Source organism: Choloepus didactylus, chromosome 8, assembly GCF_015220235.1.
Source record: "Choloepus didactylus isolate mChoDid1 chromosome 8, mChoDid1.pri, whole genome shotgun sequence".
NCBI lineage: Eukaryota > Metazoa > Chordata > Mammalia > Pilosa > Megalonychidae > Choloepus > Choloepus didactylus.
Genome location: NC_051314.1, coordinates 121,673,284 through 121,688,244, shown reverse-complemented (window position 1 = coordinate 121,688,244; position 14,961 = coordinate 121,673,284). Strand labels below are relative to the sequence as shown.

The window sequence follows — 14,961 nt, the reverse complement described above, 5'->3', positions numbered from 1 at the left end:
GTTTCTGGGGCCACCACGTAACGTTTTTTAAACGTGTCTCCCTAGAGTGAGGCAGTTGTTTGGGTGAGCTTAAAAAACCCGCTCAGGGGCTGGGGGCGGAGGGTCTCCCGGCATGGGGGCGCCCGCCTCATGCCGTGGGCTGCTCCGCCGGCGGCCGCGCCCCCTCCCCGTGGGCAGCTGCGGCCTCGCGTGGCCCCGCTCCCCCGGGCCCCTCCGCCCGCGCCCCCGCCGCAGCCCCTCCCCCGCCCGGCTTTTATTTCCCCGATGCCGGGCTGTAACCCGAGCTTTTATTTCCTGGTGGCTCCTTTAAGAGGCAGAGCTCAGTGCTGGGAATTCACGTCAGTTTCTGCACTGAAACTCTCAAGATCAATGAGCAAAGAGCTTTCTCAGTTCTGCCTTTCAGTTTCTCTCTTCCAGGAAGGAAAACATTCGAGAGAGCGAGGGAGAGCGGCGGGAGGGCGGGGGGCGGGGGCGCCGGCCGCGGGTGGGAGGAGAGACCGGGAGGCCGGGCTGTGCCCCGGGTCGCCGCGCCGCGACCTGCAGACCCCGCAGCCGCGGTCCGGCCCGGGTCCCACGCCCCCGCCGCCCCGCGCACCCAACTCCACGGGCCGCCCTGCCCGTCCCGTGCGCTTGCAGACCCCGGGGCGGCTGCCGGGAGGATGCTGGAAGAAACTTCTTAAATGACCGCGTCCGGCTGGCCGTGGAGCATTTCTGGGTTGGGGAGAGGAAAGGAAAGTGGAAAAAAACTGAGAACTTCCTGATCTCTCTTGCTGTGAGACATGTCTGAGACTCCTGCTCAGTGTAGCATTAAGGTAAAGATCTTCTCCCCCTCCCTCTGCGTGGTCGAAAACCTTGAGCTGCACCGGTCAGGGCAGTGGTGCCGGGCTCTTCAGAGTGGGCTGTTGCAGTTGTTCTGTTCCCAGTAAATTATTTGGGGCGCGAGGGCAGGAGATGCAGCTCCCGGCGGCTGCTGTACCCTTTCGTGTAACCTTGCTTCTCTCCCCGCCGAACCCCCAGTCGGCTCCTCGGCCCCCACCCCACCCCCCTTTCTTTTTGACAATGAAATGCCCGTCACAGTTGGTCAGGAGGAACCCAGAACTGTAAAACACCCCCGTAATTAGCGTGCATTTTAAAAACCTGTTCCCGTGTGACTGAAATGTAACTTTTGTCCCGGAGGGGTGGTCTTCCTAGAAGAAAAAGTTCTCCAGCCCCCATAGGGGATGAAATCATTTCTTGTTTTAAGGACTCTCCGGGGTCATCACACAGGAACCCGTCCCCCTCACCCCCATTGTAATTACAAGCGCTGGTCGGAGAGACAGCCCTGGTGTCAGCTTTTCCTGGGCATTGCACAATGAATTTCTTTCTTTTTTGTTTTTGTTTTAACTAAGGTGAATAAAGTTGTTGAATGGTTATTTTATCCACTGCATATGAAAGTCGAGCAGTCCCAACGTAGAAAACTCCTGATGCTTGGAGAGAAAGAACTATTTAAATGACCAGGCAAAATGACCTTCTCTGTTTGACAGTGTAGAGGGGATATTTAAGAGGAGGAATTTCCCAGCTTTCTGGCCGTGTTTTACAGCGTTGTAAATGCAGGATGATGGAGGTTTGCAAACACAGTACTTAGCTTCCAAGTAGTTTGTGTGCGTATATATAATCTATCTATGAAGGTTGGTGGTGCTGTGGTGTGTTGCTTCTACAAAGTTGTAAAGTTTGCCACCGTGGGGCAGCAGGATGACTTGTCCTCCCCCAATTATTTTTCCCATCGCTGCATTTATTGTGCACTTTATTCCTTTCACTACTCCCTGAATAAGGAGGTGGAAGAACGTTTTGCTTTTGTGAGAAGCTTTTTCTGCTTCTGAAGCTGCTGAAGTTTGTTTGTGACTTGACCTATTTAATATGTGTCCATTCAGTGAACACTGCAGAAACAATGGACAAATAACCCGTTTTCTTTATCTGCAGGGAATTAGAGAAACCTTTTCTGTTTTAACCCTACTTTTCAATTAGGATCTGTTTTGTGAGAAAGACAGTATTTTATCATAATTTTTATGATTATACTCGGATTTTAGTGTTTCTTATCAGGAAAGATTTTCATGGGTTTAAGGAAGGGCTACTGTGAACTGAAAAGGTTGGCTGTTCTTTGTTTTTGCCTCACAAAAATGCCCAGTGGAACTTTTGGGCTTCGGTGTTTGGTGTTTCAGTGTATGGGGGGGGTGGGGGGGTGGGTAGCAGTATGTCTGTGGGTGTGGAGGAGTTGCCAGAGTAGAGCACTTAGGATACTTTGATAAGTTCAAAACCAGTTTCTTTTGCTGTATAAATTAGATTATGCCTCGAGTTTGGTAAAATCCTGTGGTATGGGTAATCTAATTTATTTGATAGTTCATAAAACAAACGAAGGTAAGTAAATAATAGGGTATTAAATCAGCAAATTGTATTTAGCACGATGGCAATAAATCTGATAACACGTATACCTGGACCAACAATGGGGGAGTGATTTTAGGGTGAAAACTCCAAAGAGCAATCCTTTCTGGAACTTTTCTTGATACCTCTTATCAAGAGACTGCATATCCCTACTATTCTAATGGGCTGATGTTTGTGTGTTGGAGGCAGCTGAACTGAGTAGCTTGTTTCGTTGTACACGTACTGTGTTGGAAAAAGAAGACTTAGCAACCCTTTTCCTTACACATGCATAGAGAATCAATCCCAACCCCCAACAAAACACTTTCTTAAGTGTGACGTAAAAATTGTATCCTTAGTTTGCATATTATTTTTTCCTTATTGCTTACTCTTTCAGTTCTCTTTAGGTGCCTCTTCATTATTGTGTACCTCTATGTAATTAAAATATATTTAATGTTCTTCATCAATGAAAGGTATCACTTTTTTTTTTGAATTGGTCCTTATGGATACAGCATATGAATATTTGCTTAGACCGTGTATATATATTTAGGTGCATGTATGTGAGGCTTATCTTTCCATAGAGTTTGTTTAATTCACAATGTTCCAATAAGAAGTGCTGGAGATCAAGGACTGGGATTATTCCAGATCATCTGAAAATGTTCTGGTGATGTGTGCAGTGTTTCATTTAGTCCTTGGGATGTGGTACAGTGACTGCATAATAAACTATGTTTGTTGGTAACCCACAAGCAAGGACTGGGGTTGCTTTGAGAGTCCAGTGAACAATAAACTTTTTTACGGAATGGAGAATGAATGTCAGCTCTCAAGGGTGAGCTGATGAACCTGATGTTCTGGACGTGGAGAGATTTCTGTCGTCCCAACTCTCCTTTCCTGAAACCTTCCTCACTTGCTCTCATTCCCTACAAGCAGCTGGTCAGCAGGCAGTAAATTCCTCAGCAGCTGGTGTGATGGAGCCGGGAGGAGTCTGACCAGAGGCAGCCACAGAGGGAAGTACTTTGTTTACTTCTGAGCAATATCTGTTCTTTTAGCAAAGAGTAGTGAATGATTTAGGTGGAGTTTCCAAGGTGAAAGTTTCTGAATCGGTCAGTCAGTGACACCTTTGTAATGATTTCTTGTGTGGGGGTGGTTGGCAATGGATGCCTGATAAGAGCTGTTATATTTCTTTTGCACTTTATAAGCGTCTTCCCATCAGCCCAGGAAGTTAGTATCAGGCACACACTTGTTCAGTAGGATAAAGAGGGAGGTTAAGTGACTCACTCAAGGTCACCAAAAGAACACTGAGGCAGGATGGGCACTTAGAGCCCCAGATTCCCACTGTCTCTCTGCTTTGGGCTACCCCCTCATGTGTTGTGGGTCTCTCACCGTGAGAGTTTAAATGCTTCCGACTCCTGCTCATTTGGGGTCGTTTAAATGTGAGGCTAGGGTCACCAATCTAAATAAAAAGTCAAACCATGTTTTCAGAGGATAGCCTGGCTGACTGCTGGTCACGAGAGGAAGAGCCTGCCTTTTCCAGCATCAGTCTTCACCTTCAGGTCACCTGTTCAGTTTTAAGTTCAGCCAAGTTGCAGCGGAAAGTGGTTAGGGCCCAGCAGACACAGTCCTTCGCAAGGCTTGGCAAAGCGCTTTAGTCAGTGAGGGCTATGCAAAATACAAAAACTAGTCTCATAATTTCCCTTGTGCCCTTTTCCCTGCCCTCCTCTTAAAGGTTGGCTTTCTTAGCAGGAGGAAATCTTTTTTTTTTTTTTTTTTTTTTTTTTTAATATTGCCTACTCACTGGAGGTCTCTCTAGGTCTTCTTTACTGAACCGTGAGCTCCTTGGGTTTAACGATGATTATCTTTGTGTTCCGGCACCTAGCCCAGTGCCTGTTGCAGAATCGTTTCTCAGTAATATTTGCTGATTTGAAGTGAGGCATGGGAGGAAGGCAGTGTGCTTCTTCTCTCTCTGTCTCTGTGTATCTCAGGATGATTTAACACCTTCATCTACTGGCTGGCATGAAGTATTTAATAAGACCATACTGCTCTCTCAGAGAAGGCCAGAGGACTCTCTGAGTGTCCCCAAATTCTTCTTAATAGAATTTTTGTATCATGACAGTGTTTTATTATTTTGATAATATTTTCAAAACTTGCTTTTGTGTCTAAGCAAAGAAAAAAAGGAATTGAGTAAAAAGATACAATAAAGGGGGTTTCAGAAATCACTTTGAAAGTTTCAGATTACCAGGATTCTAAGTTTTCCCCAGTTTCTCTGGCAGTAGAACCAGAGAACATACAGACTCTTAGTGTTGAAAGACTTCAACTCATCAGGGCCACCCTCCTGTTTTCACAGAGAGGAGGTCCAAAGAGCTAAGTGGATTGCTTTGGCTGATTGGTGACTGAGCCAGGTTTCAAGCAACCGAAGCCCACTGCTTCTCAGGCCACTGCACTGCTCGCTCTGGGTTCATGGTGCCTTTCTATAAAAGGCCAAGGAAATTTGATATACTAGGCTTCACCCTCTCTGGCACTTCCTAGCTTGGTCCATTTTAATCACGAGCCAGCTGGTAGAAAGGCACCAAGGTATGTGCCAAGGAAGACGGTGTGTGGGGGGAGCGCTGGGCAGAAAGGGGATACTCAGGTGTGAGAGGAGGAAGTCGTGGGAGGTAGGAGATTGAGGAAAGAGGGGCCCGATGGACTTACATTTGCACCACTATTTGCAGCAGTATTTTTACAGCGTGGAAGGGGTTGGCACTTCATTGGGCTGAGGTAGCTGCTGTCAGGCTCCCTGTGAGGAATACTTAAGTGGGCTGTTTTATCCAGGGGCAGCCAAACCCACGCCTTGATTTACGTATAGTAAGCTTCCTGCTTAAAACATGGCAGCTGGTCCTAGAGAAGTAGCTATGGAAAGTATCTTGCTTAAGGTAGGTCAAGAGAGAAAAATCCCAAATGTGGGCATCAAAGACAGGTGGAACTATGACAGGTTCTATAAATCTGAGCTGAGCTGCGTTTACGTACACCAAGGAGGGGTGGGGGCAAGGGGTCTCTGGGCATAACTTGAGGAGCGATTTCATCTTAGTACGAAGTTTTACTAGCTGAGTGACTCAGTGTCAAATGAAGCCTCCTGGCGTGTGAGGTGTACAAATGAAATGTTTTTCTCTGTGAATGCTACTTTAGAAACAGCATGGGAGCTTGTTTTCAGGCTGAGTCCAACACTGCTACATTTGTTGTTAGATGTGGATAAGAAACTAATCTCTGGGAGTATTTATTGAGCAGAATAAGCATGTTTTCTCAGGGTTCCCAGGCCATAATGGACCCAGCTTAAAGACGTGTGTTCACTGCCAAACCTAATATTTGGGTAGACGAAGACGAGACTAAATTAATGAGAAGTTAGAATTATAGCTTATTAAACACATTTTTATTTTTCTGAATGTACAGGAACTAGAGTAATAAAGTGGCACTTACTGGGGCATCTCAGGATGAGCCTCAGTGAATAGGCAGAAATGACTTGTGTTCCACGTCATCTGTTGTTTAGAAATTAGTGCTACCAAGTGTTTGAAAATGGTTCCTTAAGTGTTGAAATATTACCACAAATATTTTATTTGCTCTGTTAATTTGCTTGATAACCCTTTCTTCCTAGATAATGAAAATCTACATTTCAGCCTGGCCTTTGTCTAAATGATCTGGAATTCTCAAAGAGTGTGGATGGGGGTGCTGACAGAAGGAGGGCATTACGTGTGTTGGAGTGTGGACTCCCAGGGAGCATAGCTGCTCACTCACTCAGTTCTAGTGACTAAGCTTATGGAAAACTGTGGAACACTTGCATTTGGGGAGCTTTATAAATGCTATGTAATTAAAGAGTTTGTCTGCTGTTTTAGCAGTAATAGCTCCTACAACAACCTGTACCACCTTACAACCTTATAGTGATTTACTATTTATAAGGCACTTTCTTCTTCCTTTCTGTTCTCTTCCTCATCCTCTCCTGGATCATGACAACCACCATTTACCAAAACACTGTTTATTGAGTGCTGCTGTATGCTGTTGTGCTAAGTGTTTGATCTACATTATCTCATTTAATCTTTACAAGTTTTGCAGGGATGCAGTTTTTCTCCTCATTTTACAGATGAGGAGACCAAAGAGAGGTGATGCATTGGCCTGAGTGGCAAAGCTACATCATCTGACCACGATTCCAGAGCATTCTCCATGGCACTGATCTGCAGTGCAGCCATCTTTGTGAGGAAAATTAGGAAATCAAGTGTGATGGGGGTGGGGGAGACATAGAGGGTGACATAAGCTGAGATGAGAGGCTGGAATGAGGCCAGTGGAGATGCTCACTCACATGCCCTTGCTCTCTGATCTCTTCTGAAGCTGGGCTGCAGCGTCCTCCTGGTTATGGGGCTGCAGCATGGCCACACTGAGCCACCCGCCTTGCACTGAGTGTCCATGTCTTCCTCTTTCAGAACAATCCCTGACATGCGCTGCTGATACTTTCTTCCTATGGTTTTCTTGTTGGGCCCTTCATATTTCTTTTCTCAGAAAATTTTATTTTCCCCTCCTCTTTTCTCTTATTTCCCCAGTGCCCAATTACTCCTTCATTAAGGGTCTGCAAGTCTGTGAGGTTGTGTCCTCTCGCCCTGTCCAGCCTCGGGGCTAGATGTCTGTCACCCTTGTCTTGACCAGCATCACCCACTGGTCAGTCTCTTCTCCTCCCACACCTTTCCCCCACTTTAAAGTTTCATATACAGATCCATAAATCACATTTTGTTATTATTTTTGAAACTGACCATCATGTATATCTTTAATACTGTGTGAGTTCTAGGAGTTTCTTTGAAATCTTTTCAGGTATCCCTCCTTCCCCCCACCACCAAAGGAAAAATCTTTTTCCCTCTTCCATTCTTATGACAGCCTGATCAGCCTGGCCTTTTGCCTAACATGTGCTCTTGACTTTAACATAGGGTTCTCTTCTAATTGACTTGAGTGAATAGAGTATTTGGGTCATCTGAATTTGCATGGCTTTAAAGAAGAGTGTCTTCAGAGCACATTTGGGCAGAAAGCAGAGAGAGAGAGGTGGTGTGGAGGTAATGTGAGGGTGGGAGGGAAGGATTTAGAAAGCATAATCCAACTTTCTCCTGAAATAGACAAGGAAACTGAGTCCTATGGAATTTAAATAGCTAGCCTGCAGTCACTCATTGTAGCCAAGCTGGAGTGAGAGTCAGGTGTTCTGTTCTCTGTCCACATTCCTGTTACACTGGCAGAGGAAAAATGCTGAAATGCAGAGAAGCATTCAGAAAGCACATAGCTTTCGTATGTAGAATTAAACCCCTTTGTATGGCCCAACACAGTGATTGATGATAATTATTTCAAAATTATGACTTTCAAGTTATAGACAAAGTTTAAATTATGGGATTTAAGAAGGGAGGAAAGATTGTAATACACTTTTGAAAGATATACAACAAATGGTTGGCATAAAAATAATGTTAAGTTTTAAAAAGGCTCAGCTTCAGTTATCTGGATGAAAGACTTAAGAGAGAACACGTCACTCTCCAGTGAAGACATGAAAGAGCTGTTGCAGTACACGTGCACGTCATGAGACGTTGTGTGCTCCTTGGGGATATTTTCTCTTTGTGTGTGTGGGAGCCAGACATACAGAAAACGATCTCATTTCCTGAATGACCTGTAAAAGATCCCTTACCCGGCTTGGGTGAGTGCGCCCAAAGATATCAGTGTGGCCATAATGTAGTTCCAGTTGCCAGCTCTCCAGATTTTGCTACTGAGCATTATTCTGTTTTATGTTGTTCTTTAGTTTGTATTCGTAACCCGGTTTCCCTAAGGGGGTTCTGAGTTGCCGAGAAGAGGGGTCTGCACAGTCCATTTTGTGGACTGCTGCTTCCAGAGGAGCCCAGACCCTGAAGCAGCCAGATCTGGCTGTGAATTGTGGCTCTTGAGCTAAACTTGTTCGAATTTCTTAATGTTGAAGTGATAATAAGAATTCCTGTTTTTTGGGCTTGTGTAAATTACCGGAACATGTGAAATTGACTAATGCGTTATCCTGTTTTTTGAAAAGAAAAATAGTTTCCCCCTTAATGAATCATCTACCACATAAGAATCTTAAAGGGGCTGGAGGTTTTCTAGTCCTGCTCGGTCATTGTACAGACCAGAGATAGTCAGCATCTTGCTTACCCTCGCGTGGCAATCCATAACTTTTCCTGAATTAAAATTAAAATCTAGGACTTCCCCCAAGTCTGCTGACTCTCAGCACAGTACTCTTGTCGTTAACCCATCAAGTTTCTCTTAGCGTTGGGGCCATTCAGCGCCCAGAAAGCTCTTGTTTTCATTTTAATGGACTACAAGCCTTTAGCACAGGACAGATGAGCCAACTGTATTACATGAGAACAGCAAATGCCTTTCTGCATCCTACGGCAAAGTTTTGTGGGTATAACTAGAATGGCTCGGAATAAGTTTCCAGAGATGAAAGGAAAGAAAAAGACCTAAGTCTGGAAGTCCTGCACCATGATTCTAACTAACCTTAATACTCAGCACTCAAGTATTTGAAACCTGTTCAGGGATCTGCTTGTTCATACAGATGCTTTTTATTTGGGACTGGGGTGAGACTTGAAAGAGAGCATCAGTTCTTTCGTCTGCTTTTGTTTAACAGGCAATTCTATGTCTGTCCGACCACAGAACAGTCCCTGTTTGCTGTGGGGTGGTGAATTTCCAGTTTGAAGGGTTGAAGTAGATGGCTCTTAGTGGAAGTTTAATTATACAGAAGAGTTTGAAAAAGCCAAAATTTGTTACTTTGGGGCATGAAGGAAACTTCATTTTTAGTGGTAGTTAAGGGATTGAAGTATCTCTTCAACAGCAGTACTCTTTTTGCTGGGGACTTGTAATGTGTTCCCGAGTTTTCCTTTGCATACACATGTTAAATGAGAAGATTTCGATTGGGAAATGAAACCCCAAGTCATGAAACAGGTTCCTTTGGCACCTTCAGACTGTTCAGGTAAGAGCCGTAGGTTTGGAGAGAAACTGATTTCTCTGCACTCCTTGAAAACCCGAGTGAAAGTTTGTGATTTTCTTAACTGCCTTAGACCCTCTATAGTCAGTTATGATGGGCTGTGTTACTTTATCTTTCTTAAGACTTATCTGTATGAGATCAGTAATCCCTGCCTCACTCACATCCCCTCTGTGCGAGGAAGCAGTAACCAAAGGTGAGATGCTGACTCTAAAAGTGTTTCCTGGAAAAATGAGCTACAGATATAAATCAGCCTGGTTAAAAAAAAAAAATCAAACCCCAAAGAACTGCCTGTTTGTTTCTGAAGTTACTCATCCCCCCCGACACTTCCCCTTCTTCCTTAGTGAAAGTGTGAGAGTCTAGGTGTGGTAGCTGAAATTCTGGCCCTGCAGAGAGATGAGAAAAAGAGAGGAACAGCCTGGGTCTGCTCTTCCTGTGGGTGTGGCAGGAAGAGTCCAGGGTCTCTAATGAAGAATCGAGGTCAAGAGACTGTTTAGAATTACTATTGTCCAAAGTGTAAAAATTAACCCTCAGGCAAGTAGATCGGCGCTGGGGTGAGCAAGAGGATATGTACTAGAGACTTCATAATAAGGTGGAAAGCTGCTCTTTCTTTAACTGTTTCAGGAGCTTAGACTAGGGAAGGAAACTTCTCTCATCACTAGTTCCTTCATTCTTTCATTGTTTCTGGACCATTTATTTGTCTTTCCCAGACTATCCTTGACTGTCAAATCGCACCATACCCAATGCAAACCACATTGTAGCATCTCCTGACTCACCTGCAGGTTCCAGCTAATTCGTTTGATAATTGACTTGTGATCCCAGGCTGGAGACCCAAAGGGACAGAAGTGAAATTCTCTTTTCCTTGGTCCTCTTTGTTTACTCATGCCCACGTCCCCATTGCAGAGTTGGCATGCCTGGTTTGGGGAAATGGAAAATCTGAAGAATTGGATCCCTGGTGCATTTTGTAGCCACTGTGTCCTCCTTTTGACACGAAATCTAGGAGACTGAAAGAAATCTGTGTCATGAGTTCACTTGACTGGTGCATTTTACTGCTGTGACCATGGCCCTCTTGACTAATGGCTCTTGGGTGACATAATGGCTTGTGATGGAAGGGGACAGGAAGTCAGGAGTCACTGTCACTTTGTGCCTTTTGGTCTATGTATGAAGTGAGGTGAATCTGGTGGCAAAGTTGTCATTTTTGTGATGACGTCTGAGCAGCATAGATTCCCAGTGTGGCTAAGTCTCCCCAACTTTGAGACCTGAATGACCTGGCTTGTTTGGCTGACTCTACCTCCAATCCCCTGGAAACCTGCCAGCTCCTTATTTGACTTTGTACCATTTAGTCCTTGCCTTAGTCTGCTGACTCGAATACTTCAGGGTGAGGTGGAAGGAGAGCTCATACCAATGAGAATGTAAGAGCCTCCTCTCAGGGAGCCAGAGAAGCCAAGGCTCACTTTCTAAATTTTAGAATTCTGCATTTCATAGCTCTGAGGCTCTGTGCTTTTGGAAGGACCATGAGTTAGGTGGTGATAGTGCACTTCTGTGCAGGCAGAAGTCAGCTGTAGGTCAGACCCAGCTTTTGGACATGATGGAATCCAGGGGAATGTTGGCGAGCCCAGGGAGGCTGGCGTGACGATCCTCTAATCTTTTTCAGCATACTGTAAGGGTATTTTAACTTTCACCCACACAGGCAGGGAATTGGATAAAGGCACCTAGGTTTTGGGTTACATCTTTAGTAGGGCACCTATTAGTATATCTGCTTATATCTTCCCACTCTTTCTGGGATCTTGGCTTTTCTAAGGTACCTACCTTTAGAATATGAACAAGGAGTCACTGATATCTAACAACACATTTATTTATCACCTGGATGCACGACATTGCACCCCACATGGAGACATGTGCAGCAAGGCCTCAGAGGGCAGAGGACCTTAAAAATGCAAGAAGGAAGGCAGGTAGAGAGCCATGCAGACCCTCACTGAGAGGCCTTCTTCCAACAGAGGAGGAGCAGGTGGGCCCAGTGGCACAAGTCGCTGTTAATGGCAGCTGGCTCTTCTGAGAATTTGTCTGTCTTGAAAAACTTGGTAAAATGGCCATATAGAGCGTCTCCAAAGTAGGGGGAATGCCTGTGTGCGCTTTTGTGGTTAGCCATTGTGTCTGATTTAAGGGAAAGATGGTTTTGTGTACATTTCCATTTCAGCTGTGATATTTAAAGGTTTACCGTGGGGCAGGTGTGGGTGGATGAGAATATGGTCCTCTTTTATCTCTTGGTTGGCTTATAGCTAGGTTAAAGGTGAACACGAGTTCACAGCACATCCTATTTCTCGTGTGGGTGCGTTTTAGGATGACCTGCAGAGCTTGGTTTGGGCGATTCCAGTTGGCCCACCTTGCTGCACACGTGTGTGGCCTGCCAGGTTGAGTGCCACCTGAATCGTCAGACGCAATTCGCTTTGGAGCTCAGGCCCCAAACTGGTGTCTGTGATTCTTTTGGAGGTCTCATATTATGTGGGTTCTGTCCTATTAATCCTGTTGGACTCTTACTGGGGCCTGGGTTGACGAGATTATGCTTCTTGGGGGAATTTCTGGCTGCATAGTGTTAGTCCAGCTGGCTGCCAGTAGGGCAGTGGATCATACTTAGCACTTCTGGGGTTTCTGTGAAACCTTTCACCAGAAGGGAAGTCTCTCAGCTGGCCCTGGGTTCCCCAGGGCAAAATGTTAGACTTTGGTGTGTGGGGGTGGCTGGGGTGGGTGGGGGATTCACAGTCTCATCTACACTCTTGGTCTGCATTTGTATGTATTAAAGGCCTGAGAATTGAAGTGCATTGAAAGATTTCTCCACACTCCAAAGCCTAGAAAGTAGCGTCTTTGGATGGGGAAAACATGCCTTATTAAAATTATTGAAGCCCCGAGCTTGAGAACGGACACTGAGGTTAGGATTAGCACGTTCCAGGGAGAGCTGTGAGAGGGCAGCTGACACAGTGCCTTTCTGTGCTATTTTTAGCTCTCGTCCGACTATATGGTAGGGCTCCTGCTCTCTTAGGCATCATTTTGCTTTTATTCCGAGAGTTTGTTCTTAGAACTGTGTTTGCATACACGTACCGCATGCTGGTGGATTGTAAGTCCTGGAAATTATGGTATACTCTCTTTTCTATCTTACAGAATAAAAGATTGCACAAAACCCAGCCTCATTGTGGCAACAAGACCTTACATATAAATGCAAAATATATCTCCTAGGAGGGTTGGCTTTTTGATGGGCTATAAACGGATTGTTAAACAGCAATGCGAGGGGCCATTAACAAGCTGTTTCTAAGAGCATCTCCCTGGTCTGGTCTGAAAAGGTAATGTGTACATATTGCAGTTCTAAAATAATTTGCCTGTAGTGTTTATATGTTTCTGGGTTTTGTGTGTGTGTGTGTGTGTGTGTGTGTGTGTGTCTTTAGTGGTGAACTGACTAAAAAGATACTTTAAAATGTTATTGGCTCCTATATTAGAGGCCGCATTCTCAACTGGGCTATGTTCCTGTTTGATTTTTAAGCTGACTTAAATGAAGAGGTATTTGGTCAGCCACAAGGTATGAATCAACCAAACTTCAAAAAGCTTCAGTATGTTTATGTTAATACTCTTAAGTATATAACAGCTGCTTTAACGCTTCATGCCTTAGAATACTCGGATGAATAGATTAATCACCTCCTTGTATGCAAACTAACATCCAGGCTCCCAAGTTCAGCAAAGCAGGTCTAATCATATTTGAATCTCTTTTCTCATTCAGGTGATATAGCTGGAAATTGGTCTACGCCAGTTTCTGCTACTTTTGGGCTTTAATGGAAGAGATCTTTCTTGTCATTAGGCTGCCATGCTTCTACTGTGTTAGCAGCTGCTGTATTAAAAAACAGGTGTCTCTTATAATCCCCTGACTTGCTCAGTTTGCTAGCTTGGCAAAGGCTTATTACTGTTGTTTTTAGTTTGTATGTATGTTTTTTTTTTTTTGTCCCACACAGGTCAGATACTGCCAAGAGAGGTTGGTAAGAGGGATTAATGTGAGAGGAGATGGCAGCTTTTCTTGGTGGAGGTTTCTGTTAAAAGAATCCATCTAAGAGTCTTTAATGAAAAAGAGCTAAATGAAACCATTCTAGATACCATCCACAGGGGAGAACAGCCCAAAGAAGGGTAGTAAGTGAGTAGTTGTGCCAAGTCACTTCTCTTTTGTTCTTCAAAGGCCCACCTAAGCTAACACTGCCACAAAAGCTGTCCGGGACTGGGGAGTGTGTGGTGACCCTTCTCTGGCCCACTACACACTAGAAGACTCGTTCGCATGTTGCTTCTTCAGGCTACTGGAGCAGAAGCTTCTGGAGGGCAGAAGTGCTGTCTCCTCTGACCTGCAAGGCAGTCTCGGGCCCCACACCTCACCTACCTCACTCTGTCCTCTCTTTCTTCCCTGACTTTCACTGTCTTCCTTGTGGCCTTAGACTCTTCCGTGTCTCCCCTCCAATCCCACCTAGAATGATCCTTCACAAATAAAAATTTGGTCATGTCATAGTCTCCCCTTAAAGTGAAGTTCAGGATGAAACCCAACTTCTCATCATGTTCAAAGCCTTTTACAGTCTAGCTTTGTCGTTTCGTCTCCAGCCACCACCTCGACCCTTTGTTCCAACAAATCCCTGGTCTTCTCCCAGACCACATTCTGAACTTGTATGCATGGAATTTTCACCTGACCCTTTTTCTGCCTGGCAACTGATTTGTCATTCGAAGCCTACTTCTCAAGCCTCCCCTGTTGCATTGCCACAATTCACTGAACATGCCTCTGTGTGATCCAGTTTAATTGTTTATCATCCTCACTAAAGTAAAAGCCCACTGAGGGCAGGAGTCATTTTTAAATTTCCACTGTCCAGTACACCTGGCACAAGGGAGGCCCAACGTTTGTTAGTTGAATAGAATTTTTAAAAATCAGTAAGTATTTATTAAGCTTCTATTACGTCTTAGTGGATGCTCGGCTCTGTGATGGGTAAGAGAGGTATGAGGTAAAGACCTCATGCAGTTGAAATCCTGAGCAAATATCCCTTAAGGGTAGAATAAGGAAGGAAGTAGAGAACTATTTTTTTAAATTAAATTCAGTTTTATTGAAATATATTCACATACCGTACGGTCATCTATGGTGTATGATCAACTGTTCACAGTACCATCATATAGTTGTGCATTCATCACTCCAATCTATTTTTGAACATTTTCCTTACATCAGGAAGAATCAGAATCAGAATAAAAAATAAAAGTAAAAAAGAACACCCAAATCAACCCCCCCATCCCACCCTATTTTTCGTTCAGTTTTTGTCCCCACTTTTCTACTCATCCATCCATATGCTAGATAAAGGGAGTGTGATTCACAAGGTTTTCGCAATCCCACTGTCACCCCTTATAAGCTACGTTGTTATACAATCATCTGCAAGAGTCCAGAGTACTGGGTTGGAGTTTGGTAGTTTCAGGTATTTACTTCTAGCTATTCCAATACATTAAAACCTGAGAGGTGTTATCTATATAGTGCGCAAGAATGTCCACCAGAATGACCTCTCAGCTCCATTTGA

At 44.6% G+C, this 14,961-nt stretch overlaps 1 protein-coding gene across 1 annotated transcript in view; it reads left to right on the top strand.

The window, feature by feature from the left end:
• The first annotated feature begins 430 nt into the window (after positions 1 to 430).
• The window catches only part of ETV6 (ETS variant transcription factor 6), a 243,817-nt gene continuing 229,286 nt past the window's right edge, over positions 431 to 14,961 (top strand). Inside the window, exon 1 of the mRNA XM_037846667.1 lies at positions 431 to 812. Coding sequence (XP_037702595.1) covers positions 780 to 812 — 33 coding nt within the window. The 5' untranslated portion in view covers positions 431 to 779. The remainder of the gene's footprint in view (positions 813 to 14,961) is intronic.